Source organism: Sus scrofa, unplaced genomic scaffold, assembly GCF_000003025.6.
Source record: "Sus scrofa isolate TJ Tabasco breed Duroc unplaced genomic scaffold, Sscrofa11.1 Contig59, whole genome shotgun sequence".
Lineage (NCBI taxonomy): Eukaryota > Metazoa > Chordata > Mammalia > Artiodactyla > Suidae > Sus > Sus scrofa.
Genome location: NW_018085257.1, coordinates 2,002,297 through 2,030,293, shown reverse-complemented (window position 1 = coordinate 2,030,293; position 27,997 = coordinate 2,002,297). Strand labels below are relative to the sequence as shown.

Here is a 27,997-nt window from a genome sequence, read left to right as displayed (position 1 = left end):
AGAATGATTCATTAACCAACAACTAAGAAATAAAGAGAAAAGTAGCAAAAATTAAGACTTTTCATGCTACAAAGGACACAACTATAATATTATCACATGTTCATTGACATTTCCCACATTTCCCAATTCCCAGCTGAGGAAAGAACAGCATGAGGAGAGAAAACCAGAGCGGTGTGTCTGAATTCCCCCTCCTGGGGCTCCCCATGTGGCCAGAACAGCAGAGCATGTTCTTTGGCCTAATCCTGGGCGTGATTATGGGGAACCTGCTCATCATCCTGCTCATCAGGCTTGACTCTCACTTCCACACCCCCGTGTACTTCTTCATCAGTCACCTGGCCATCATAGACGTCTCCCTTTTATCTATCATGGTTCCAAAGATGCTGATGAACATGAAGACTCAGGATAAATCTGCCCCCTATGCAGGGTGCATTTCCCAGATGTATTTTTTTTTCTCAATTTTTGGTGATATTGACAATTTCCTTCTCACAATGATGGCTTATGACAGGGATGTGGCCATTTGTCAGACTCTCTGCTACAGGACAAATCATGAGGTATGACTCCTTAGTAATCGCATCCTGGTTCCATTGTTGTATCCATGCACAGTTGCAGAACTTCCTCTTGGTCCAACTCTCCTTCTGTGCATAAAGCATCATTACCACTTCTTCTGTGACCTGCTGCCTCCTGAACTTGAGCTGTCCACACTCCACCCTCAATAAGATGGTCGTTTATACTGGGGGAGGGATGCTTTTCATCCTGCTTTAGAGTAGTATCTTGGGCTTGTATATTCGTATAGGGATGGCAGTTCTGAGTGTCTCTTCCACCCAGAGACACTTCAAAGTTTTTTCAAAGCCATTTATGACAAACCCACAGCAAATATAACACTCAATGGAGAAAAGCTGACAGCCTTCCCACTAAAATATGGAACAAGAAAAGGATATCCACTCTTACCACTGTTATTCAACATAGAATTGGAAGTTCTAGCCACAGTGATCAGACAAACAAAAGAAATAAAATGCATCCAAATAGGAAAAGAAGAGGTAAAACTGTTCTTGTATGCAGATGGCATGACATTATACATAAAAAACTCTATGGACCCAACCCCAAAACTGCTTGAACTGATAAACAAATTCAGCAAAGTAGCAGGATATAAGATTAACATTCAGAAATCAGCCACATTTCTGAATACTAACAATGAAATATTAGGAAAGGAATATGGAAATATCATACCATTTAAAATTGCACCCCCAAAATTAAATACCTGGGAATACACCTGACCAAGGAGGTAAAGGATTTATATGCCAAGAACTATAAAATATTCATCAAGGAAATTAAAGAAGAGGTAAAGAAATGGAAATATATTCCATGCTCCTGGATTGGAAAAATTAATATTGTAAACATGGCCATGCTACCCAAAGCAAGCTACAGAGTCAATGCAATCCCTGTCAAATTACCCAGGACATTTTCATAGAACTAGAACAAACAATCCAAAAACTTATATGGAAACCACAAAAGACCCAGAATTGCCAAAGCAATTTTTAAGAACAAAAACCATTCAGGAGGCATCTCTCTCTCAGCCTTCAGGCAATATTACAAAGCCACAGTCATCAAGACAGTGTGCTACTGGTACCAAAACAGAGAGACCAATGAAAAAGAATAGAGAACACAGAAATAAACCCAGACACCTATGGTCCATTAATCATTGACAAAGGAGGCAAGAACATAAAATGGGACAAAGACAGTCTTTTCAGGAAGTATTGCTGGAAAACCTGAACAGCTGCATTCAAATCAATGAAACTAGAATACACCCTCACACTATGCAAGAAAATAAACTCAAAATGGCTTAAAGACTTAAATATAAGCGAAGACACCATCAAACTCCTTGAAGAGAATATGGGCAAAACATTCTTTTACATCAGCCTCACAAAAATTTTCTCAGGTCAATCTCCCAAAGCAACAGAAATAAAACCAAAAAAAAAAAAACAAAAAAACAAAAAAACAATGCGTCCTAATCAAACAGGCAGGCTTTTGCACAGTAAAGAAACCTAAAAAGAAAACAAAAGGACAAATTACAGAATGGGAAATAGTTTCAAATGATGCAACTGACAAGGGCTTAATCATTAAAATATACAAATGACTTATACAACTCAACAGCAAGAAAGCCCACAACCCAGTGGAAAAATGGGCAAAGGACCTGAAGAGACTGTTCTCCAAGTAAGATATACAGATTGGAGACAAGCTCTTGAAACAATGTTTGACATCACTGATAATTAGAGAAATGCAAATTAAAACTACCATGAGATACCACCTCACATCAGTCAGAATGGCCATCATTCATAAGTCCACAAATAACAAATGCTGGAGGGGGTGTGGAGAAAAGGGAACACCCCTGCGCTTTTGGTGGGAATGGAAGCTGGTACAACCACTATGGAGAACAGTAAGGAGGTACCTTAGAAATCTATACATAGAACTTCCATATGACACCACAATCCCACTCTTGGGCATATATCCAGACAAAACTCTACTTAAAAGAGACACATGTGCCCACATGTTCATTTCAGCACTATTCACATTAGCCATGACATGGAAACAACCCAAATGTCCACTGATAGATGATTGGATTAGGAAGATGTGGTGTATATACACAAAGGAATACTACTCAGCCATCAAAAGGAATGATATAATGCCATTTGCATCAACATGGATGGAACTACATACTCTCCTACTGAGTGAACTTAGTCAGAAAGAGAAAGACAAATACCATATGATGTCACTTTTATCCGGAATCTAATATATGGCACATAGGAAACTCTCAACAGAAAATAGAATCGTGGACTTGGAGAATAGACCTGTGTCTGTCAAGGTGGAAGGGGATGGAGTGGGAGTGACTGGGAATTAGGGGTAAATAGAGGAAGAATGTTGCCTTCAGTATGGATTAGATATGGGATCCGGCTGTGTAGCAATGGAAACTGTGTCTAGTTGCTTATGATGTAACACATAATTTGAGAAAAAAGAATGTATATATCTAAGTGTAACTGGGTCACCATGCTATACAGTAGAAAAATATATATTTAAATAAATTTAAATATTTTATCTTTTCAAAATTTAGAAAAATAAAAATTAAATTAAAAATAAAGATTTTTCCATCTATGGCTCCCATCTCTTTGTGGTGTCTTTATGCTATAGGACACTTGTTAGTGTTTCCTTGTTCCCCTCATCTTGGGACTCCAATGGCAAAGACATAATTGCTTCTGTTGTATATGCAGTAACTCCCATGCTGAACCACTTCATCTATAGCCTCAAGAACAGAGATATAAAACAGGCCTTAGAGATATTCATCAATAAGACTAAATTCCTGAAATGACAACCACTAAATCCTATCATTGAAGTCAGGAGCCTGGTGAGTTGTATCTCCTAAAATTATCATATGGTTGGCAACTGTGTAGCTTCAAGTGAATATGCATTCAGCCATCATATATAGTGTTAATACATCAGTAATGTCCTGTATGTTACTTGTATTGATAATAGTCATTACCTTTAATTTTTTCTGCTTTTTCATCTATCATAAAATATATATTAAATCCTATACAAAATGTTACATAATTATAATTGTAGATGTGTCTTTTCTCATTTTGTATATGTCAATTTCTGCGTGTGTATTTTTTATACATTGTTATTGAGAACACACCAATTTGGCATCATGTTCTACTCCTTGTGGACTGATTCTTCTCTGTAAGATGTGCTGAAATTGGCTTGCAGTGGCTTCAAGCTGATTGTGAACATCTCTTTTCAACTCTAAAATCAATGATACCATGCTTGTGGATTGCAACCAGCCATGATGGCCATAATTACACTATGGAAATTGTCAAATGCTACAATATAATGCTCTCCTATAATAGGGAGCCTTTTTTTATTCATCAAACAGCACACCATTGCATTTATAGTTGAGGGGAGATTTCTCTTTAGACATGGCTCCTTCTCTCACATCTCATTTACTTCCTCTTATATCAGTTTAGATATGCCAGCTTCCTTTTAGTATTTGTTTACATGTATTTCTTTTCCAACACTTTAAACTTTCTTATGTCCTTAATGGTTAGTAGTTAATAGTGTAAAGTTGGGTTGTGGTCTTTTTATGTAGGTTGACCGTCATTGTGTTTCTGGATAATTTGATCTAACATCCAATATAATCAGAATGTATTTGAATTAATGTTTTCCATGTCTATGTTTTCTAATTGAGACAACTGATTTCATATTTATTCTCACTTCACTTTGTTTTATTATTCCAGTCCCCTCCATTAACCTATTAATCATACATTAATATTATTTTATTATTCTTTTCTGTGCATTATGTAGAAATTATGACTTATTTTTCTTAAAAATGTTTTATTGTGGTATAATTTACTACACAACATAAAATTTACTGTTTTAACCATTTGAGGTATACAATTAGGTGGCATTTAGTACATTAATCACTGCTATTTTATTCTAGGGCTTCAAAAGGAAACTATGTAACTTCACTGCAATTGAGCACTTCACAGCTCTGAAAAAATAATAGTAAAGATGCCTATGAATAAATATGGAGGGATTTCCAAGATATATCATTAAATGGGAAAAATGTATAAAAGAGCATCTATAGCATGCTAATTCCTATGTGAAAAATAAGAGAATATGTACATGTATCTTCCCATTGAGCAAGAAGAAACACATGAGGAATCAATTTAAACCTAATGAGACTGCTTACCTGCAGGGGGTGGGGTGGGTATAGGATAGACTAGATGGAGAGATGAGTATATTTATTTATATAGTTTTGACTGCATTATCTTTTACCTACTAAAAAATAAAAGCAAGGCGATGTATATTTAAAAATATAGAATAAACAAAAAATGAGCCTAGCTTTATTATGAGTTAATATCATAATCAGACTAAGGGAAAATAAAGAAATAAAGTCATTACTGAACATCAAATTTTCTTTATACACTACTCTCACGACAACTAAATGTAAGCACATTTTTTTGTGAGCAAATTTTTTGAGCTGAAGTTAATTTGTCACTATAGTGGTTTGGCTTCAAGATTTTGAAATTACATGTACTCAAGAATTTAATAAATTAGTAAAATTGTCCTGTAAAAAAGGGGCTGATTCCTCACTGGGAAAAAGCACTATGTACATGGAAGAAGAGAGGCTAGAAGGAACTCTATAGTGTCAACTTAGAATTGAAGATACCAGCTTGAACTCATGGGGTGTAATCTGCATAAAAAAGTTGAAATTATATATCAATATGTCTGGTTCTATCTCCCATTATTTCTGTTCCACTCCTGACCCATCTCTTATGGGTAAACATTCCTTTAGTTTGCCTGTTTTTATTTTCTACATCCTATGTTTCATTTATATATGTTTCCTGGCTGTATTCTCTGAGATCACTTAGAATATTTGTAATGAACAAACACACATATTGCCAAATTCATTTGAATACCAGTTTCCTCTGTGAGGAACAAAAGTTAGAAAAATGGCTGGTTCTATGGTTGTTGCCAACATGACAAGGCCAAGGAAATTTTGGTGAGCTTGAAAATAAATATTGCTCAGTGAATCATGGGGACAAAGGAGCCAGCTTTATGGGGCTCCCAATGGCCAAATCTGGAATAATTAGAGTTACAAAATAAAAAACATTATTAGTGGGTCACAACTCAGAGAATAAATAAGAATTTATGAGTCTGTGATGATATAAATAAATCAATGAAAAAAACAAATAAATGTGGAGTAAGGGGAAATTCCTTCCTGTGAGAGTACAGTTACAATAATATTTTCAAAACAAGTGTGATCAAAGGATGTTTGATATAGTGGGTGAAATTATATTAAGAAATGTGTACTGGTTATATAGTTTCAAAATATCTACCAAAAGATACCTAGTTTATTACAAAGACTAAAAGAGTAATTAATTCTAGAGAGCCTGGCAAACACTACCTTAAACAAATGATAAATAATAAAATCACTAATAATGGGAAAAAAAATTTAGGGCTACACCTGTGGCATATGGAAGTTCCCAGGCTAGGGGTAGAATAGGAGCTGTAGCTGTCAGCCTACACCACAGCCAGAGCAACAGGGGATCCTATCTGCATCTATGGGCCTACAATGCAGCTTGCTTCAATGCTGGATCCTTAACCCAATGAGCGAGACCAGGGATACTATTTGGATTCCTAACCTGCTGAGCCACAAGGACAACTCCAAAGAACATAAATTCTTAATGTAGCTTCTGCAATTTTTGAAAAAATCTGGGAATGTACAACTGATGTTTGGTATTAAGAAATATCAGTAAAGCCCTTAGTCTAGGACCCAAATATTAATAACAAATTCAACATTATGAATGATAGTTTGAGGACTATTCTAGCACCAAGCAGCATTACTTCCTTCTTTATTGAACTATAATTTGCAGGGCCTGGGTAACTCAGTCAATAGAGCATCAGACTTTTAATGTGAGGGCCCAGGTTCAAGTCCCTGTCAAGGCTCTGTGGGAAATATTGTTTGCAAACAATATTACATTAGTTTCAAGTGTATTACATGGTGATTTGATATTTTCATACATTATGAAATGATCACCACAGTCATTAATCTAGTAACTATCCTTCCCTATATGCTTTTACAGTATGTTTTATCATGTTTCTCATGCTGCATATGACATCCCAAGGTTTCTTTATTTTATAACAGGAAGTGTGTTCCTCTTCATCCATATCACCTAGTTCATCCCCTTCTCTGAGAAACTGACCCTCTGACAACCATCAATTTCTTCTCTGTATTTATGAGTCTGTTTTCATTTTGTTTTGTTGATTTGTTGTTTTGATTTTTAGGCTGCAGATATAAGTGAGATACCATGATATTTATCATTGTCTCTTTACCTCTTTTCATGAAGCATAATAGCTGATAGGTCCATCTATGTTGTTAGAACATGGCTGTGAACTGTGAGATGCCCATGAATAGCTCCCTTACGGGCATATTGTTGCCAGCGAAGGTGGGAAACACTTTTAACCCCAGGAATGGATGGAACAGACAATTGTTTTCACTGTTGAGATTCTCTCTTACGCTTTTTTGGATAATCAGTTTCCCAAAAGCATTCATTGAAGGGACTCCCCTTTTCCCATTTTGTGTTTTTGGCTCCCTTGTCAAAGATCTGTTGATCATATATGAGTGGGTTTCTTTCTGGGCTCCATATTCTCTTCCATTTATTTTTTAATCTCTGTTTTTATGTCAGTAGTATACTGTGTTGATTTCTAAAGCTTTTTACTAAAGTTTGAAACAGGAAGTGTGATGCCTAAAGTTATGTTCATTTTGCTCGAGATGGCTTTGGTTTTGTGGGTCTTTTGTGGTTTCATATGGATGTAATAATTGATGGTGATGGGATGTAAGCTCCAACACCCTTCAGGGTCAATGGTGTGGGAATCTCAACATCTGATACTACTATGTTTATTCCTTTCTGCAGTGGATGGAGTGGCAGATTCCATTGTAGGTTCTTCAAAGTTCAAGGGTGTTCATGGCCTCTCCTCTCATGTGCAGGTAGAGGGAAGACCAATGTGTCACTGACACTAGAGACATCTTCTGGGACTCCTGTAGGCTGGAAATCTGCAATACACATCTGTTTGCTTGGTTTGTTGTGTGCGTGTTGCTTCCTTTTTGTTATTTGTGTGGTGGGTTTGACCATACCCGATTCTTAGTGTGTGTAGTGGGGTTTCTGTGTGTGTGCTTCTGTATGGTTTGTGAGTTGTGTGGGTGTCTGGATGTGGTCTTTTCATGTTTATTTATACAACTTGTGAGGTTTAATTGACATACAAAAACTTACATGGGAGTTCCCATTGTGGCTCAGTGGTTAACAAATCTGACTAGGAACCATGAGGTTGCAGGTTCAATCCCTGGTCTTGCTAAGTGGGTTAAGGATCTGGCATTGCCATGAGCTCTGGTGTAGGTCACAGATGTGGCTCAGATCTGGCATTGCTGTGGCTCTGGCATAGGCTGGCAGCTGCAACTCTGATTAGATTCCGTAGCCTGGGAACCTCTATATGCTGTGGGTGTGGCCCCAGAAAAGACAAACATAAACAAAAACAAAAAAAACTACACATATTTAATTGTACAAAATTTTGAGGAGTTTGGACATATGCACACACTTGTGAAGCTACCACCACAATCAAGAACATTAATATATCTGTCTTGTTTCAAAATACCCTTGTGTCCTTTTGATGTGGTAAGAAAACTTAACATGAGATTTTTCCTTTTAAGGAAATTTTTTAAGGAGATTGTTCTATACATTATTTATTTATTTATTTATTTTTGTCTTTTGTTCTTTTAAGTCTTTCCCATAGCATTTGGACATTCCCAGGCTATGGGTCTAATCAGAGGTGTTGCTGCCAGCCTATGCCAGAGCCACAGCAATGCCAGATCTGATCCATGTCTGCGAACTACACCACAGCTCATGGCAACACTAGATCCTTAACCCACTGAGTGAGGCCAGGGATCAAACCTGCAACCTCATGGTTCCTAGTCAGATTCATTTCCACTGCTTCACAAAGGGAACTCCCATTTTAAGGACTTTTCAAGTACACAGATGGTATTATTTTCTCTAGGTATTATTGCTGTAGAACAGGTCTCTAGAACTAATTGATCTTGCATAAATGACACTCTATTTTAATTTAATAATAACACTGCATTTCCCCTAACCCAGCCCTTGGTGACTGCCGTTTATTCTCTGCTTCTATGAGTTTTTCAAAGAGAAGTTTTGCCATATTTGCCCTTGTAGGGCTGGCTTCTTTCACTTAGCATAACGTCCTCCTCTTTCATCCTGTTGTCAGAAATGTCAGGCATAACTATTTTAGAGGGAAAACTATATTCCATTGGGTGTATATGCCACCTTTATCCATTCATCCGTTGATGGCAATGCTGCTTGTTTCCATAGCTTATCTATTGTGCAAGGAGCTACAATGCACATGGGAGAGCAGATAACATCTCTGAGATCCTGATTCCAGTTCTTTCTGTTCTACACCCAGAAGTGGGATTACTCTATCATGTGGTAGTTCTATTTTTAATGCCTTGAGGAGTCTCCATCCTATTGGGGGCACAATTTTACCTCTCCACCAACAGTGTAACAGGGTTCTTTTTTGTGTGTTTTTTAAGTCATGTGTGACAAAAGATATCATTTGAAAGTTTTAAATTAGTTGGTATGAATCTGTAAAAATCCTCACTTCTTTATAGAATGAGTATATGTTGGAGAGGGCAAAGAGCAGCACCTGGGGTTTTCCTTTTGTGTCACGCTGTGTCATGCTGAGTGTCTGTTTGTTTATAACACACTCACAATCTACATCTGTCTTGGATGGCTGTAGTGCAGAGAGGGCCTCATGAGGGCCTGGGAAATATGTGAAAGCATTTGACATAGGAGCTGGTCACCAGAGTGTTGGTGTCACCAAGCCAAATTTTGGTGTGTTCACCTGTGTGCAGTAAAGCCTCTCCTGACTCCGGGTTGTGGTGCAGGAAAGGGCAGCATTTGTTGCAGGGCGCCAAGGAGGCTAATGCTCAAAACACTCAATGGCCTTCAGGGGAAGGTTTTTAAGGACAGAATGAGGGAGAGGGTTGCAGCTACAGGACCAGCTGGCAGACATTCCTCTGATTGATTGGTGGTGAGGTAATCAGTAGTTAATATCATTAAACTTCAGGTTCCAACCAGTCCACATGCTTGGGGTTAGCAAGCAGTTAACTTTTCCCACCTGGTATGGGTTTCAGTGTCTGCCAAACAGCTCAAAGAATATGGCTCAGAATATTATCTGTAGCCATTTAGGAGGAACTAAAAGTCCTTGACTTTGCTTTGGGCTAAATTATTCTTTTTTTGTCTGGCTTGACTGTTTCCCTTTCTTTCTGTATTTTTCTCACTGCTCTGAATTAATGTATTCTTTGGAAATCAGGGAAGGCCTAGGAGGCTAATGTTTGTCTACAAACCAGCAGCAGGCCAGGGACATGGGGGGCATTTCCCAGAAGACCCCCTGGGTTCCTGTGCAGTTACATCTGGAGAGGTCACGGAGAGGACAGAGAAGAGTTGACTGCTGATTGACCTGCAAGTTGGACTTGGATTATTGGAGACGCCTTGATCCTGTCTGTGTCCTTGAAATGGTCACTCTGACCTCCGTTCCCAGGCTTGGAGCCATTTTCAAGGAGGCAGCCTTGAAGGAACAGTGTGTTGCTGAGACTCTCTGGACAACATGTGTGTCTAAACCCACTGAGGGCCTCTGTAAAAGCTTTCAAGATCCTGGTCAGCAGGGGTGGAGAGCTGCTTTTGGCTACCAAGACAAGCCTTGTAGGTAAGTTGCCTTGCTTATGAAAACAGCCTCCTACCATTCTGGGGTGGGGGGATGGTGCTGGCTCTTTTTTCAGGGGCTCTTTTTCCAGTTTACAGACAGGTGGGTTTTCTGTCCCCCTCCTTCATAGCAACTGAATTATGCTTTATGTGAATGGAGGGGCCTGTGTGAGGGTGTCTTTTCTATCCTCTTTATCTTTCATAAGCATCTTCCCTAATATATTTTTCCCCTAACTAGGTTTTGGCATTTGTTTATTGTGGGCCTGAACTGATAGTACAATTAACAGAAAATTTTCAGCAACTGTGTGCTTTTTCAGGTGGTTTCTGCTCTTTGGTTATTATGAATAGTACTGCTATGAACATTCATGTACAGACTTTTATGTTGACATATGTTTTCTTAGTTATATTCCTAGGAATGGAATTGCTGGGTGTTATGATAACTTTATGTTTGAACTTTTTGAAAAACTGCTCACGTTTTCTAAATTGGCTGCATTATTTTAAGTTCTTACTACCAATATAGAAGGTTTCACTCTCCTCAGATTCCTTTCTAATGTTCCGATATTATCCAATAATTTTTTTTTAATTTAACCATCCTAGTGGAAGTGAAGTGGCATATCATTGTGATTTTGATTTGTATTTCCTGATGATTAATGATGTTGAGTATTATTCAAATGGCTAATTGGCCATTTGCCTTTTTTTTCATTTTGAAAAATATCTCTTTAAATGCTTTGCACATTTTGAAATTGGCTTATTAGTCTTTTTGTTGAAGTGTAAGAATACTTCATATATTCTTATGCAAATATCTTATCAACTATATGGTTTCCAAATATTTTATACTTTTCTGTGGGTTGTCTATTCACTCTCTTGATGGTATCTTTTGAAGTACACAACTTGGTGGTTTTGTTGAATTCCTGTTGATCCATTTTTTCTATTACCGGTTGTACAGGCAATCAGTTTGGTGTCATACCTAAGAAACCATTGCCTAATCTAAGGTCACAAAGCATCTCACTCCCATGCTTTTCTCTAAGTGCCTTGTAGTTTAAGCTCTTGAATTGAGCCCTGTCATCCTTTTGAGTTAATTTTTGCATGAAGTGTGAGGTGAAGGCCCAGCTTCATTCTTTTGCATCTGACTATTCATTTGTCTCAGTAGGGTTTTTTGAAAGCACTATTTTTTCCCCCTTGAATTTCCCTGGAAGCCTTCTTGAAAATAAATTGCTCATAAATGTGAAGGTTTATTTGTGGACTCTCAATTGTATTCCTTTGTCTAGAATTATGCTAGTATGGCATCGTCCTTCTTAATTGAAGTCTAGTTTCTATATGACAATTTTATAGCTTACAGGAGTACTATATACAGTGATTCATAATTTTTAAATGTTATACTCCCTTTATAGTTATTATAAAATATTGGCTATATCCCCCATGCTGTACAATATATCCATGTGGCTTATTTCATACCTAATAGTTTATACCCTTAATCTTCTGAAGTTTTCTTGCCCCTCGCCTCGTCCCTCTCCTCACTGGTGACCACTAATTTGTTCTCTATATCTGTGACTCTCCTTCTTTTTGTTATGTTCACTAGTTTGTTGTACTTCTAAGATTCCATATATAAGTGATGTCATATATTAGTTGTTTTTCTGACCTTTTTCACTTAGCATAATTCTCTCCAATGCCATCCATGGTGCTGCAAATGGCACAATTTCATCTTCTTTATAGCTGAGTAGTAGTCCATCATGTATATATATGTATGTATATATATATGTGTGTGTGTGTGTCTATATGTATATATCTGTTCATCTGTTGATGGACACTTAGGTTGCTTCCATATCTTCGGTATTGTGAATAATGCTGCTATGAATATTGGGGTACATATAACTTTTTGAAATAGTGTTTTTTTGGGGGGGATTATACACTCAAGAGTGGAATTGTTGGGTCATAGGGTAGTTGTATTTTAGTTTTTGGAGACACTACTTTACTGTTTTCCATAATGGCTGCACCAATTTACAGCCCCACATACAGTGCACCAGGGTTCCCTTTTCTCCATATCCTTGCCAACATTTGTTATTTATGTTTTTTTTGATGACTGCCATTCTGACAGGTATGAGGTGATATCACACTTTGATTTGCATTTCTCTGATGATTATCAATGTTGAGCATCTTTTCATGTGATGTACTAAGCATGAATTAGTACTTAGTTATTTAGTTTGTAGTAAGTTTTGAAATTGGGAAGTGTGAGTCGACCAACTTTAGTCCTCTCTTTTAAGAATGTATTGGTTATTCTGGTTTTATTGCATTTCCATGTGAATGTTAGGATCAGCTTACTTTTTTGCAACAAATATAGCTGAGATTTTTAATGGGGATTGTATTGAATTCAGACCATTTATTATTTCTACTAGGTTTTTTGGGGGGTTGATTTCTTAAGAATTTAAAAATATATATCATCTGCCATTTGCAAGTAGATAAATTTTTCCTTCTTTACAATCTAGATGCCTTCTATTTCCTTTTCTTACTTAGATATTCTGGTTGTAACCTCTAGTACAATGTTAAATGGAAGTGGCAAGAGTTATTGTTATTCTTGATCTTAGAAGGTCAGGAATAGGAAGACTAGCTAAAGGGCTAGTGAAGCTCACAAGAAAAAGAGATCCTGTGTGGTGATTAGGGTGGGCTTGTATTGAGAGGGTTCTTTTTGAAGATGACATGGCGCTTAAACTAGGTGGGCTTGCAGTAAAGTGCCACAGAGGAGGAAATAATATTAGAAGAAGGGCCCTGAGGGAAAATGTATATGCTAGATATGAGTGATTGAGAGACCCATTGTAGTCAGGATCCTTGTTTTGAATAATTATGGGACATGAAATGGGGAGGAAACTGTTTTTTTTGGCCACACCCATGGCATGTGGAAGTTTCGAGGCCAAGAATTGAACCTGTGCCATAATTGTAACCTGTACCAAGCCGTGGCAAAGCCAGATCCTTAACACTGCACCACGAGGGAAGTTCCATCAAATTCTAGAAGAGAGTGAAATGTATAAGAAGGACAGCCATTTAAATACTTAATATCATTCTAAAAGTCGTGTATTGTTTCAGTAAAAAATAAATAAATAAATAAATAATGGAGTTCCCTGGTGGCACAGTGGGTTATGAATCTGGTGTTGTCACTGCCAAGGCTTAGGTCATTACTGTGCCATGGATTTGATGCCTGGCCTTGGAATTCCTCATGCTGTGGGTGTAGGCAAAAAATAAATAAATAACATGCCGCATAATATAAGCCACTGAATTATAGTCTTTAAAATGAATTTAATTTTTTAAATTTATTTCATTTTATTTTTTAAATTTATTTTTTATTGTTATTTACCCCAACACAATTTTTTCCCCCACTGTATAGCATGGGGACCCAGTTAAACATATATGTATACATAATTTTTTCTTCCATTGTTGTGGTGCATTGTAAGTATCTAGACATAGTTTTCAGTGCTACACAGGAGGATCTCATTGTAAGTCTATTCCATGAGAAATAGTTTGCATCCGTTGACTCCAAGTTCCCAATCCCTCCCATTCCCTCCCATCCCCCTGGGCAACCACAAATCTATTCTCTGTATCTGTAATTTTCTTTTCTGTGTAAAGGTTCATTTGTGCTATATATTAGATACCAGATATGAGTGGTATCATGTGGTATTTTTCTTTCTGTTTCTGAATTATTTCACTCAGTATAAGAGTCTCTTGTTCCATCCATATTGCTGCAAATAGCATTATGTCATTCTTTTTGATGGCTGAGTAGTATTCCATTGTGTATATATACCACCTCTTCCTAATCCAATCATTTGTCGATGGACACTTGGGTTGTTTCCATGTCTTAGATATTGTGAATAGTGCTGTAATGAACATAGAGGTGCATGTGTCTCTGTTTTTTTTTTTTTTACAGTTCTTTTGTCCTTTTCTTTTTATTTATTTATTTATTTAATTTATTTTATTTTTTCATTTTTTATTACTCAAATGAATTTATCACATCTATAGTTGTATAATGATCATAACAATCTGATTTCACAGGATTTCCACCCCATAGCCCAGACACTTCCCCCCCACCCCCCAACCTGTCTCCTTCAGAGATCATAAGTTTTTCAATGTCTGTGAGTCAGCATCTGTTCTGCAAAGAAGTTCTGTCTGTCCTTTTTTCAGATTCCACATGCCAGTGAAAGCATTGGATGTTGGTGTTTCATTGTATGGCTGACTTCACTGAGCATGATAGTTTCTAAGTCCATCCATGTTGCAAAAAATGCTGGTATTTCATTCTTTTTAATGGCTGAGTAATCTTCCATTGTGTATATGTACCACCTCTTCTTGATCCACTCCTCTGTCGATGGACATTTAGGTTGTTTCCATGTCTTGGCTATTTCAAATAGTGATGCAATGAACAATGGAGTACAAGTGTCTTTGTGAGTCGTGGTTTTCTCTGGATAGATGCCCAGGAATGGGATTGCTGGATCAAATGGTAATTCTATTTTTAGTTTTCTGAGGAATCTCCATACAGCTTTCCACAGTGGTTGCACCAATTTACAATCCCACCCACAGTGTAATAGGGTTCCTTTTTCTCCACCACCTCTCCAGCACTTATTGTTTGTACACTTTTGGATGATGGCCATTCTGGCTGGTATAAAGTGGTACCTCAGAGTTGTTTTGATTTGTATCTCTCTAATAATGAGTGAGGTGGAACATCTTTTCATGTGGTTCTTGGCCATCTGCATGTCTTCTTTGGAGAATTGTCTGTTTACCTCTTCTGCCCATTTTTGGATAGGCTTGTTTGTTTTTTTGGTATGGAGCTGTAGAAGTTGTTTATAAATTTTGGAGATTAATCCCTTGTCAGTGGATTCACTTGCAAAGATTTTCTCCCATTCTGTGGGTTGTCTTTTTGTGTTGTTTAGGGTTTCCTTTGCTGTGCAGAAACTTTGAAGTTTGAGTAGGTCCCATTTGTTTATTTTTGTTTTTATTGTCAATACTCTGATAGGTGGATCTGAGAAGATGTTGCTGTCATTTATGTCAGAGAGTGTTTGGCCAATGTTTTCCTCTAGGAGTTTGATAGTGTCTGGTCTTATATCTAGGTCGTTCATCCATTTGGAGTTTATTTTTGTGTATCGTGTTAGGGAATGTTCTAATTTCATTCTTTTCCATGTGGCTCTCCAGTTTTCCCAGTACCACTTAATGAACAAGCTGTCCTTTCTCCATTGTATGGTCTTGCCTCCTTTGTCATAGATTAGTTGGCTGTAAGTGTATGAGTTTAACTCTGGGCTTTCTATCCTGTTCCACTGATCTATATTTCTGTCTTTGTGGCAGTACCATGCAGTTTTGACGACTGTTGCTTTGTAGTATAGTCTGAAGTCTGGAAGGCTGATTTCTCCAGCTTCATTTTTCTTTTTCAGGATGTCTTTGGCTCTTCTGGGTCTTTTGTGCTTCCAAACAAATTTTAAAATATTTTGTCTGAGTTCTGTGAAAAATGTCCTTGGTAATTTGATAGGGATTGCATTGAATCTATAGATTGCCTTGGCTAGTATAGTCATTTTGATAATATTAACTCTTCCAATCCACAAGCATGGTATATCTTTCCATCTCTTTGTGTCATCTTTGATTTCTTTCATCAGTGTCTTATAGTTTTCAGAGTACAGGTTTTTTGTCTCTTTAGGTACTTTTACTCCTAGGTATTTTATTCTTTTGGATGCGATGGTAAACGAGATTGCTTCCCTAATTTTCTGCTTTTTCATTGTTAGTATATAGAAATGCTATCAATTTCTGTGTATTGATTTTGTATCCTGCAACTTTGCCAAATTCATGGATAAGCTCTACCAGTTTTCTGGTAGAGTCTTTAGGATTCTCTGGGTATAGTATCATGTCATCTGCAGATAGGGAGAGTTTTACTTCATCCTTTCAAATTTGGATTCCTTTTATTTCTTTTACTTCTCTGATTGCTCTGGCTAGGACTTCCAGAACTATGTTGAAGAGTAGTGGTAAGAACGGACATCCTTGTCTTGTTCCTGATCTCAGCAGGGATTCTTTCAGCTTTTCACAATCGAGCATGATGTTCGCTGTGGGTTTGTCATATATGGCCTTTATCATGTTGAGGTAGGTTCCTGTTATGCCCACTTTCTGAAGGGTTTTTATTAGAAATGGGTATTGGATTTTGTCAAAGGATTTTTCTGCATCTATTGAGAGGATCATATGGTTTTTATTCTTCAGTTTTTTTAATGTGGTGTATCAAACTGATGGATTTGCGGATATTGAAGGACCCTGGCATCCCTGGGATAAATCCACTTGATCATGATGTGCAATCCTCTTAATGTATTGTTGGATGTGGTTTGCTAGGATTTTGTTGAGGATTTTTGCATTGATGTTCATCAGTGAAATTGGCCTGTAGTTTTCTTTTTTTGTGGAGTCTTTGTCTGGTTTTGGTACGAGGGTGACAGTGACCTCATAGAATGAATTTGGGAGTATCCCTTCTTCTGCAATTTTTTGAAATAGTTTCATAAGGAGAGGTGTTAGCTCTTCTCTGAATGTTTGATAGATCTTGCCTTGAAGACATCTGGTCCTGGACTTTTGTTTGTTGGAAATATTTTAATCACAGTTTCAATTTCAGCACTTGTGATAGGTCCATTCATCTTTTCTATTTCATCTTGGTTTAGTCTTGGAAGATTGTACTTTTCTAAGCATTTGTCCATTTCTTCTAGGTTTTCCATTTTAATGGCATATAGTTGCATATACTAGTCTCTTATGATCCTTTGTATTTCTATGATGTCCGTTGTTACTTCTCCTTTTTCATTTCTAATTTTATTGATTTGAGTCCTGTCTCTTCTTTGCTTGATAAGTCTGTCTAGGGGTTTATCAATTTTGTTGATCTTTCCAAAGAACCAGCTTTTCATTTCATTGATCTATTCTATGGTTTTCTTCGTTTCTATTTCATTGATTTCTGCTCTGATCTTTATGATTTCTTTCCTTCTACTCACTTTAGGTCTTGTCTGTTCTTCTCTCTCAAGCTGCTGTAGATGTAAAGTTAGCTTGTTTATTTGGGCTTTTTCTTGTTTCCTGAGGTGGGCTTGTATTGCTATAAGCTTTCCTCTTAGAATGGCTTTTGCCACATCCCATAGGTTTTGGAGTGTCATATCTTTGTTTTCATTTGCTGCTAGGTATTTCTTAATTTCCACTGATTTCTTCAGTGATCCACTGGTTGTTTAGTAGCATGTTGTTGAGTCTCCACGTTTTTGTGTTTGTTGCAGATTTTTTCTTGTTGTCGATGTCCGGTCGAATAGTGTTGTGGTCGGAAAAGATGCTTGATATGATTTCAATTTTCTTAAAGGTACTGAGGTTGGATTTGTAGCCCAGGATATGATCAATCTTAGAGAATGTTCCATGTGCACTTGAGAAGAATGTGTATTCTGTTGCTTTTGGATGAAATGTCCTATAAATATCTACGAAGTCCATCTGGTTTAATGCTTCATTCAGGGCCTGTGTTTCCTTATTGATTTTCTGTCTGGTTGATCTGTCCATTGCTGTAAGTGGGGGGTTAAAGTCCCCCACTATGATTGTGTTATTGCCAATTTCTCCTTTTAAGGTTGTTAGCAGTAACCTTATATATTGTGGTGAACCTATGTTGGGTACATAGATATTTAAAATTGTTATATCATCTTCTTGGATTGATCCTTTGATCATTATGTAATGTCCTTCTTTGTCCCTTAAAATATTCTTCATTTTAAAGTCTATTTTGTCTGATATGAGTCTTGCTACTCCAGCTTTCTTTTGATCCCTGTTTGCATGAAATATTTTCTTCCATCCTCTCTTTCAATTTGTATGTGTCCCTAGAAGTGAAGTGAATCTCTTGAAGACAGCATATATATGGGTCTTGTTTTTGTATCCATTTAGGAAGACTATATCTTTTGGTTGGGGCATTTAGTCCATTAACATTTAAGGTAATTATTGATATTATGTTCTTATTGCCATTTTATTAATTACTTTGGATTTGTTTTTGCTGCTCTTTTTCCTTTCCTTCTTCTCTTGTTCTTTTCTGCCTAGAGAAGTTCCTTTAGTATTTGTTGTAAGGCTGGTTTAGTGTTGCTGAATTCTCTCAGCTTTTGCTTATCTGTGAAAGTTTTGATTTCTTCTTCAAATCTGAATGAGAGCCTTGGTGGGTAGAGTAATCTTGGTTGGAGGTTTTTTTTCCTTTCATCGTGTTGAGTATTTCATGCCACTCCCTTCTGGCCTGAACAGTTTCTGTTGAAAAATCTGCCGATAGCCTTATTGGGGTTTCCTTGTATGTTATTTGTTTCTTTTCCCTAGCTGCTTTCAAGATTTTCTCTTTGTCTTTCATTTTGGTCAGATTGATTAGTATGTGTCTCGGGGTGTTCCTCCTTGGGTTTATTTTGTATGGTACTCATTGTGCTTCCTGGATTTGAGTGAGTGGTTCCTTCCCCATGTGAGGGAAGTTTTCGGCTATTATCTCTTGGAATATTTTTTCTGTCTCCGTCTCTCTCTTCTCCTTCTGGCATCCCGATAATATGGATGTCGGTGCGTTTCATGTTGTTCCCAGATTTCTCTGAGACTCTCTTCATTTGTTTTCAATCTTCATTCTCTTTTCTGTTCTGCATCCATAATTTCCACTAATCTGTCCTCCACATCGCTTCTTCGTTCTTCTGCTTCCTGTATTCTGCTGTTAGATGCTTCTAGTGAATTTTTTATTTCAGTTATTGTATTTTGCATCTCTTCTTGTTTAAGTTTTATATCTTGTATCTCTTTGGTCAGTGTTTCCTTTAAGTTATCCATCTTTGCCTCCAGTTTATTTCCAATGTCTTGCATCATCTTCAGCAGCAACAGTCTAAAGACTTTTTCCTGGAGGCTGAGAATCTCCTCATGGCTTAGCTGTATTTCTGGGTTTTTTCCTTTCTCCCTCATCTGAGTTATAGTTCTCTGTCTTCCTTTTTATTGGTTTCTGGTGTGGTGACCTTCTTACAGATAATAGAGTTGTAGCCTCTCTTACTTCTAGTGTCTGCCCCCCTGTGGCTGAAGTTGGTATGAGGGCTTGCTGTAGGATTCCTTGATGGGAGGGGCTGATGCCTGCCCCATGGTAGGTGGAGCTGAATCTACTCCATCTGGTGGGAGGGGCTTAGTCTCTTGATGGGATTAGAGGCAGCTGTATGCCTGAGGGGTCTTTAGGTAGCCTGTTTACAGAGGGGTGGGGCTGTGATCCCACCTGGGTTGTTGTTGCCCTGGGGCTTCTCAGCAGCTGGCTGAGGGGTGGGGCTAGATTTTCTGAAAATGGCCACCTCCAGAGAAAGGCACTGCTGCTGAATATTCTGGAGAGCTTTGCCTTCACTGTTCTTCCCTCACAACAAGCCACATTCACCCCTGTTTTCCAAGGCTGTCCTCCAAGAACTGCAGTCAGGTTTGACCCAGATTCCCTTGGAGACTTTGCTTTGCCCTGGGACACAGTGCACATGAAAGTATGTGTGCACCTTTTAAGAATGAGGTCTCCATTTCCCCCGGTCCCATGGAGCTCTTGCACACAAGCCCCACTGACCTTCAATGCCAGATATTCTGGGGCTCTTTCTCCCTGTGCCAGATCCCCACACGTGAGAGTTTGATGTGTGGCTCAGAACTGTCACTCCTGTAGGTGAGTCTCTGTGAACCAGTTAGTTTCCAGTCTGTGGAGCTTCCCACCCAGGAGGTATGGGGTTGTTTATATCATGAAATTGCCCCTCCTACCTTTTGGTGTGGCCTCCTATTTTTCTTCTGGAGTAGGGTATCTTTTTTAAGGTTTCCGGTCCATTTTGGTGAAGTGTGCTCAGTCTTTAGTTGTGAATTTCATTGTTTTTAGGAGAGAAGTTGAGCTCCAGTCCTTCTATTCCACCATCTTAATCCCGTCTCTTTTAAGCAGAGTTTTGTCCAGACATATGCCCAAGAGTGGGATTGCTGGGTCATATGTTACTTCTATGTATAGATTTCTAAGGTACTTCCATACTGTTCTCCATAGTGGCTGTACAAGATTACATTCCCACCAACAGTGCAGGAGTGTTCCCTATTCTCCACACCCCCTCCAGCACTTGTTATTTGTGGATATATTAATTCTGGCCATTCTGACTGGTGTGAGGTGGTACCTCATGGTAGTTTTGATTTGCATTTCTCTAATAATCAGGGATGTGGAGCTTGTTGGTCATCTGTATCTCTTCCTTGGAGAAATATCTATTCAGTTTTTTTGCCCATTTCTCCATGGGTTGTTTTATTTTTTGCTGTTGAGCTGTATTAGTTGTGTATTTTATAGATTAGGCCCTTGTAAGTTGCATCATTTGAAACTATTTGCTCCCATTCTGTAATTTGCCCTTTTGTTTTCTTTTTGGGTTCCTTTGCTGTGCAAAAGCTTGTCAGTATGATTAGGTCCAACTAGTGTATTTTGGCTTTAATTTCTGTTGCCTTTGGAGACTAACCTGAGAAAATATTCATAAGGTTGATGGCAGAGAATATTTTGACCGTATTCTCTTCCAGGAGTTTGATGGTGTCTTCGCTTATATTTAAGTCTTTAAGCCATTTTGCATTTATTTTTGTGTATAGTGTGAGGGTGTGTTCTAATTTCATTGCTTTGCATGCAGCTGTCCAGGTTTCAAGCAATTCATGATGAATAGACATTCTTTTTCCCATTTTATGCTCTTGCTTCCTTTGTCAAAGATTAATTGACCATAGGTGTCTGGGTTTATTTCTGTGTTCTCTATTCTTTTCCACTGGTCTTTCTGTCTGTTTTGGTACCAGTAGCACACACTGTCTTGATGACCGTGGCTTTGTAATATTGCCTGAAGTCTGGGAGAGAGATGCCTCCTGATTGGTTTTTGTTCTTAAAAATTGCTTTGGCAATTCTGGGTCTTTTGTGGTTTCCATATAAGTTTTTGGATTGTTTGTTCTAGTTCTGTGAAAATGTCATGGGTAATTTGATAGGGATTGCATTGGCTCTGTAGCTTGCTTTGGGTAGCATGGCCATGTTTACAATATTATTTTTTGCAATCCAGGAGCATGGAATATCTTTCCATTTCTTTACCTCTTCTTTAATTTCCTTGATGATTATTTTATAGTTATTGGCATATAAGTCCTATACCTCCTTGGTCAGGTGTATTCCAAGGTATTTGACTTTTTTGTGGTGCAATTTTAAAAGGCATGTTATTTTTGTGTTCCATTTCTAATACTTCATTGTTAGTATACAGAAGTGCAACAGATTTCAGAATGTTGATTTTATATCCTCCTACTTTGCTGAATTTCATGATCACTTGAAGTAGTTTTTGGGTTGGGTCCTTAGGGTTTTCTATGTATAGTATCATGTCATCTGCATGCAGTGACAGTTTTATCTCTTCTTTTCCTATTTGGATGCCTTTTATTTCTTTTGTTTGTCTGATTCCTGTGGCTATGACCTCCAAAACTATGTTGAATAGTAGTGGTGAGAGAGGGCATCCCTGTCTTGTTCCAGATTTGAGTGAGAAGGCTTTCAGCTTTTTTCCATTAAATATTATATTTGCTGTGGGTTTGTCATAAATGGCTTTGATTATGTTCAGGAATGTTCCCTCTATACCCACTTTGGCAAGAGCTTTTTTCATAAACGGATATTGGACTTTGTCAAATGCTTTTTCTGCATCTATTGAGATGATCATATGGTTTTTGACTTTTGTTAATGTGATGTATGATATTGATTGATTTGCATATGTTGAACCATCCTTGTGAATCTGGGTTGAACCCTATCTGGTCATGGTGTATGATCTTTTTGATATGTTGTTGGATTAGGTTGGCTAAAATGTTGTTGAGAATTTTTGCGTGTATATTCATCAAAGATATTGGCCGATAGTTTTCTTTTTTGGTGGTATCTTTGTCTGGTTTTGGAATTAGGGTGATGGCAGCTTCATAGATTGTCTTTGCGAGTGTTCCTTCTTCCTCAAACTTCTGAAAAAGTTTAAGGAGGATGGGCGCCAGATCCTCTTTGTATGTGTGGCAGAATTCGCCTGTGAAGCCATTTGGTCCTGGGCATTTATTTGTAGGGAGTGTTTGTATGATGTATTAAATTTCATTTCTAGCAATTGATCTATTTCAGTTTGTCTGTTTCTTCTTAATTCAGTTTTGGCGGGCTGTAAGATTCTAGAAAGTTGTCCATTTCTTCCAGATTGTCAAATTTGTTGCCGTATAGTTGTTCATAGTATTTTCCTATTGGTTTTTTGTATTTATGCAGTATCCGTTGTGATTTCTGCTTTTTCATTTCTAATTTTATTTTGTTTTTTTTTTTCTCTCCTCTTCTTTGTGAGTCTAGCAAGAGTTTTGTCAATTTTGTTTACCCTTTCAAAGAACAAGCTCTTGGTTTTATTGAGTTTTTCTATCATTTTTTGAATCTCTATTTTATTGATTTCCCTTTTGATCTTTATGATTTCCTTCCTTCTGCTGACTTTAGGTCTTTTTTGTTCTTCTTTTTCTAATTTGTTTAGGTGGTGAGTTGTCAATTTGAGATCTTTCTCTTTTTTTTGAGGGAGGTGTATATTGCTCTGAGTTTCTCTCTGAGCTCTGCTTTGGTGTCACCCCATACACTTTGAGAGGTTGTGCTTTCATTATCATTTGTCTTGAGATATTGTTTAATTTCCTTTTTGATTTCCTCATTGACCCATTGGGTTTCTTTGTAGCATGTCGTTTAGTCTCCATATAGTAGGTTTTTTCTCATTTCTTTTCCTGTGGTTGATTTCTAGTTTCATGACATTGTGGTCTGACAAGATACTTGAAATAAGTTCTATGCTCCTAAATTTGTTGAGGTTAGCTTTGTGCCCCAATATGTGATCAATTCGTGAGAAAGTTCCATGTGCATTTGAGAAAAATGTGTATTCTGATTTTTTTGGATGTAGTGTCCTGAAGATGTCAATTAAGTCTAACTTTTCTATTGTTTCCTTTAGGATCTCTGTTGCTTTATTGGTTTTATCTCTAGAGGATCTGTCCATTGATGTAAGTGGTGTGTTTAAATGTTCTATGATGATTGTATTCCCATCAATTTCTCCTTTTATATCTGTTAATATTTGTTGTATGTATCTGGGTGCGCCTATATTTGGGGCATATATGTTGATGGTAGTAATATCCTCTTCTTGAATGGATCTTTTAATCATTAAATAGTGTCCTTCATTGTCTTTCTTTATGGCCTTCATTTTAAAGTCTGTTTTGTCTGATATGAGTATTGCAACTCCTGCTTTCCTCTCTTGTCCATTGGCATGAAATATTTTTTCCCACCCCCCCCTTTCGATTTATATGTGTCTTTTGTCCTAAGGTGAGTTTCTTGTAGGCAGCAGGTTGAAAGTTTTTGCTTTTTATCCAATCAGCCGCTCTGTGCCTTTTGATTGGAGCATTCAATCCATTGACATTTAAGGTGATAATTGCTAGATGATTATTTATTGCCATTTTAAACCTTGTTTTCCAGTTGATTCTATAATCCTCCATTCTTCCTTTCTTTTTTTTTGTTGGATGGTCTCCAATTATTTTCTGCTTGCGTGTTTTTTTTTTTTCATTTTTTGCTAATGTAGTGTTAGGTTTTGATTTGTGGTTTCCCTGTTATTTAAGTATGTTAACCCCTTCCTATAACGGTGTTTTAGCCTGATGGTCCTGTAGGTTCAAACACTTCATTACCATACTAAAATTAAAGAAATAGAAAATTTAAAAAAGAATCTATTTATTTCCTTACTTCCCTTTCCCACATTTTATGATTTTGATGTCTCTCTTTTTCTTTTTCATTTCATTTTGTTTTAAACATCTTCATGACTAAATCTGTATGCTGGCTGATTTGAGTGACTGCTCTCTGATTGTGGTTTCCTCCATCTTAGGTCTTCTTTTTTTTTAATTTAGAGAAGCCCTTTCAATATTTCTTTTATAATGGGTTTTGTATTGCTGTATTCTCTTAGCTTTTGTTTGTTGGAAAAATTATTTTTATTTCCCCTTCTGTTTTAAATGATATTCTTTCTGGATAGAGTATTCTAGGTTGCACATTTTTTTCCTTTCAGTGCTTTAAGTATCTCCTGTCATTCTCTCCTGGTCTGTAGAGTTTCTGTAGAGAAATCAGCTGATAACCTTATGGGGGTTCCTTTATAATTGACATTTTGCTTTTCTCTTGCTGCCTTTAGGATCCTCTCTTTATCATCAGCTTTTGCCATTTTTATTATAATGTGTCTTGGTGTGCATCTATTTGGGTTCAACTTGTTTGCAGCCCTCTGTGATTCCTATATCTTGAACTCAGTAGCCTTTAGATTTGGGAAGATTCCAGTGATAATTTCTTCAAATATATTTTCAATCCCCTTTTCTTTTTCTTCTCCTTCCAGAATTCCTATTATGCATAGATTGGACTCCTTTATAATATCCCATGGGTATCTTATATTGCTTTCATGTTTTTTTTTTTCATTTTGTTTTCTGTCTGCTGTCCTGTTTGGGTGATTTCCATTATTCTATCTTCCACGTCACTAATTCATTCTTCTGCATTATTCATTATAGCTATTCCTGCCCTTATCTCAGTTTGTACCTCTGCAAATGAATTTTCTAGTTTTTCTTGGCTCCTTTTCATATTTTCTATTTCCTTTCTGAGGGAGTCTGCCTTACTGTTCATATCATCTCTTAATTCCTTCAGTATTTTCAATATCTCCCTTTTGAACTCAAAGTCTGTCAGACTGCACAGCTCTGTTTCATTATTGACTGCTTTAGGTGAGTCCTCCTGTTGGTTTAACTGGTAATGGTTTCTGCTTCTTCATTTTGCTTATTTTCTTTTTTGTGGTGGAGGTGCATTTCCTGTGGCTGTGCAGGGTTTGCTCTGGCACTGTTGTGGAGTGTTTCCCAATGGCTGGTGCAGTTAGCCAGTCTTCTTTGAGGCAGCAGAGCAGACAGGGCTTTACAGGATACTGTGAGGCAAAGGAGTGCTTCCCCAGGACAGACGGAACTGGCAGGTCTGCCATGAGATGGGGACAGCCTTCCCATGCCCGGGCAAGTCTTGCTTCAGTGCTTCTGTGTCTCAGAGCTCTTCAAGAGGTTAGGCAGTGTTGGGCAGTTGCTCAGCAGGAGTGCAGCACCTCCCAAAGTTGGTAGTGGCTAGCCAGGCCACTGTGAGACAAAGGAGTGATTCTCCAGTACAGACAGTACTGGCAGGGCTGCCCCACGATGGAGGCAGACTTCCCAAGCTGGGGGGAGCTTGCCCTGGTGTTTCTGGGCTGCAGAGCTCTTCCAGGTTGCAGCCAGCGCTGGGAAGCTGCTCTGTGGGAGCCATTTTCATTTTAATCATCAACTTCCACCTCTTCATCTTTTGTTTGACTACCTGGGCTTTGGCCTCTGGAGATGGGTGGAAGTAAGTTGTGTTCCTTATATTCACTGTCTTTGGTTAATTACTTCCCACTGACTCTCTGATTCTGGTTTTGTACCATATATATCTACCTCAATGACATCATTCCTGAGATAACATACGTGGAGGGTAGGCTGCTAGCACGGGCAGTGATGTTATTGTCATTGTTAGTCACAGGTGAAGAAATGTGAATGTGGGACACAGGATGTGGTGACAAAGCTCTGGGTGACATGCTTTACTGCTCTGGTCCTCATGTGCCTTTTCAATTGGAATTTTTAGTCCTTTTGTGCTTGCTTTTCTCCTTTGTAAGATGTAGATAATACCCCTACTTGATAGGATTGTTGAAGAGACCTAAGTCTGGAACTCGTGTCAGTTTCTTCATGAATCATGATGTGCACTTAAGATGTGGAATTCAAATGACCTGTGTGATGGTGTGGGGGGGAAATGTGATCAGTCAGTGGTAGCCATGTTTGTTTAGGGTCATGAGTAAAAATATAAGATCCCTCTGGAGTCTACAAGTTTCTCCCCTCTTTACTCTTGATGAGATACTCAGGAATTTACAAACTATTCCACCTCCAGCTTCTCCACTGGATCAAATTGGTTAATGATAGTGTTTATTGTATAAATTGGTTATGAGAATTAAGTTTGATAATGACGATATGATATTTGGATCAGGATTGACCCAATAAATACTTAATAAATATGATCTGTTATTATTATTATTTCAGATTTTTAATGAAACTGTATTGTTTTTGTGCTCCTGGTCACTGCCTGCATTTGGGCTTATAGACTGTGAGTTGTCTGTGTACAAAGTCATCATCATTATCATCACCCTTATCATCAGCCTCAAGACCACACTGGAAAGGTTTGGACCTCTCAGAACTATCAGGGGCAGTGTGTGTGTTTTGGCATTTGGAAACCAGGTGTAAACTGGGTCAAATAAGTTAATCACAGAGTTCCCGTCATGGCACAAGGATTAATGAATCCAACTAGGAACCATGAGGTTGTGGGTTCGATCCCTGGCCTTGCTCAATGGTTAAGGATCCAGTGTTGCTGTGGGCTGTGGTGTGAGTCACAGACATGGATCAGATCCTACATTGCTATGTCTCTGGCGTAGGCTGGTGACTATAGCTCCGATTGGACCCCTAGCCTGGGAACCTCCATATGCTGCTGGAGTGGCTCAAGAGGAGGCTTAAAAAGTCACAAAAAAAAGTTAATCATAAGAGCCTCCAACTTCTTAAGTATACCATAGGAATAAATAACTATCTTAGAGAGTTATCTGCTGGATCAAATCTTAAGAAAAAGAAAGGATGTGAATGAGTACAACAAACTTTAAGTGGAAGTAGAGGAGTAAATTAGTGGCGTTGACATGGTGTGGTGGCTGAGTGAAATTCTGGGAATCATGTTTTTTTTCTCCAGTGGACTGAGAGTGAATTATGCTCTGTCATTGCACATATGCTATGTCCTGGTCACTGATGGGGCTCGTGGAAGTGTGGTCTGAGACCCGTCCCTCATACTGCCTTCCTGCCTGCACCTTCAGGGATGTGATGAACCCCAGGATAGCTGCCCTTCATGATGATCAGAAGATACAGAAAATGTATGGCAGAGAGGGATGTAGAAAAGCAGGCAAAAATGAAAAGGAAGAGGCTCTATGGGCTGTGAATGTGTGTGTGTGTGTGTGTGAGTGTGTGTGTGTGTGTGTGTGTGTGTGTGTGTGTGTGTGTGTGAGAGTGTGTCTGCACACGCTTGGCCTCAGGTAGACTCTGCTCCCTGTCCCCATTTCCACCTGGCCTCAGGTAGAATCAGCTCCCTGTTACCTTTACTGTGCCACTATCCTCACCTGGAGGTGCTGTCCAGCCTCAGTCTGTGACACTTGCATGGCAGAGCTTTGGTTCACTGCCCTCTTGTCTCCCCAGGAAGACATGGCTGGAGTCACAGTGTCCTTCCTTGTGTGTAGGAAACAGAGATACTGAAGACTCAGGTCACTGGTGATGCCCCAGGCTCAGGAGCCAGGAGGAGCTGCTGACTTTTCACAGGCAGTGTCTCCTGGGACCCTTTACCAGACCTGCTCATTAGAGACCAGATGGGACAATCATTCAACATGCTAGCTGTCCTCTCTGGATGTTGTTTCCCTGGGTCCCAGCAACATCTGTGGTAATTCCATTCAGATGGACCAGGCTAGTCTTCATTGACACACCCTGGTTTCTCCTCTGGGTGAGGAACAGCCGTGATCCATCCTCCCAGCCTTAACCCTGAACAGGTGCACACTCCATTCATGCTTCCTCATTAGGACCTGGTCCTTGTGGGTGAAATACATTATCTCCCAAGAAATAAATTA

General features: G+C 38.3%; 2 protein-coding genes across 2 annotated transcripts in view; both read left to right on the top strand.

Moving 5' to 3' along the window:
* Nucleotides 1–149: 149 nt before the first annotated feature.
* Nucleotides 150–26,588, top strand: LOC110258955 (olfactory receptor 1J4-like). Its single transcript, XM_021082244.1, has 2 exons — nucleotides 150–551; nucleotides 26,388–26,588. The coding sequence occupies exons 1-2, from the start codon at nucleotides 150–152 to the stop codon at nucleotides 26,586–26,588; spliced, it is 603 nt and encodes a 200-aa protein (XP_020937903.1).
* The window catches only part of LOC110258970 (olfactory receptor 1B1), a 122,218-nt gene continuing 103,940 nt past the window's right edge, over nucleotides 9,720–27,997 (top strand). Inside the window, exon 1 of the mRNA XM_021082258.1 lies at nucleotides 9,720–10,323. The gene's annotated coding sequence lies outside the window, so the exon portion shown is untranslated. The remainder of the gene's footprint in view (nucleotides 10,324–27,997) is intronic.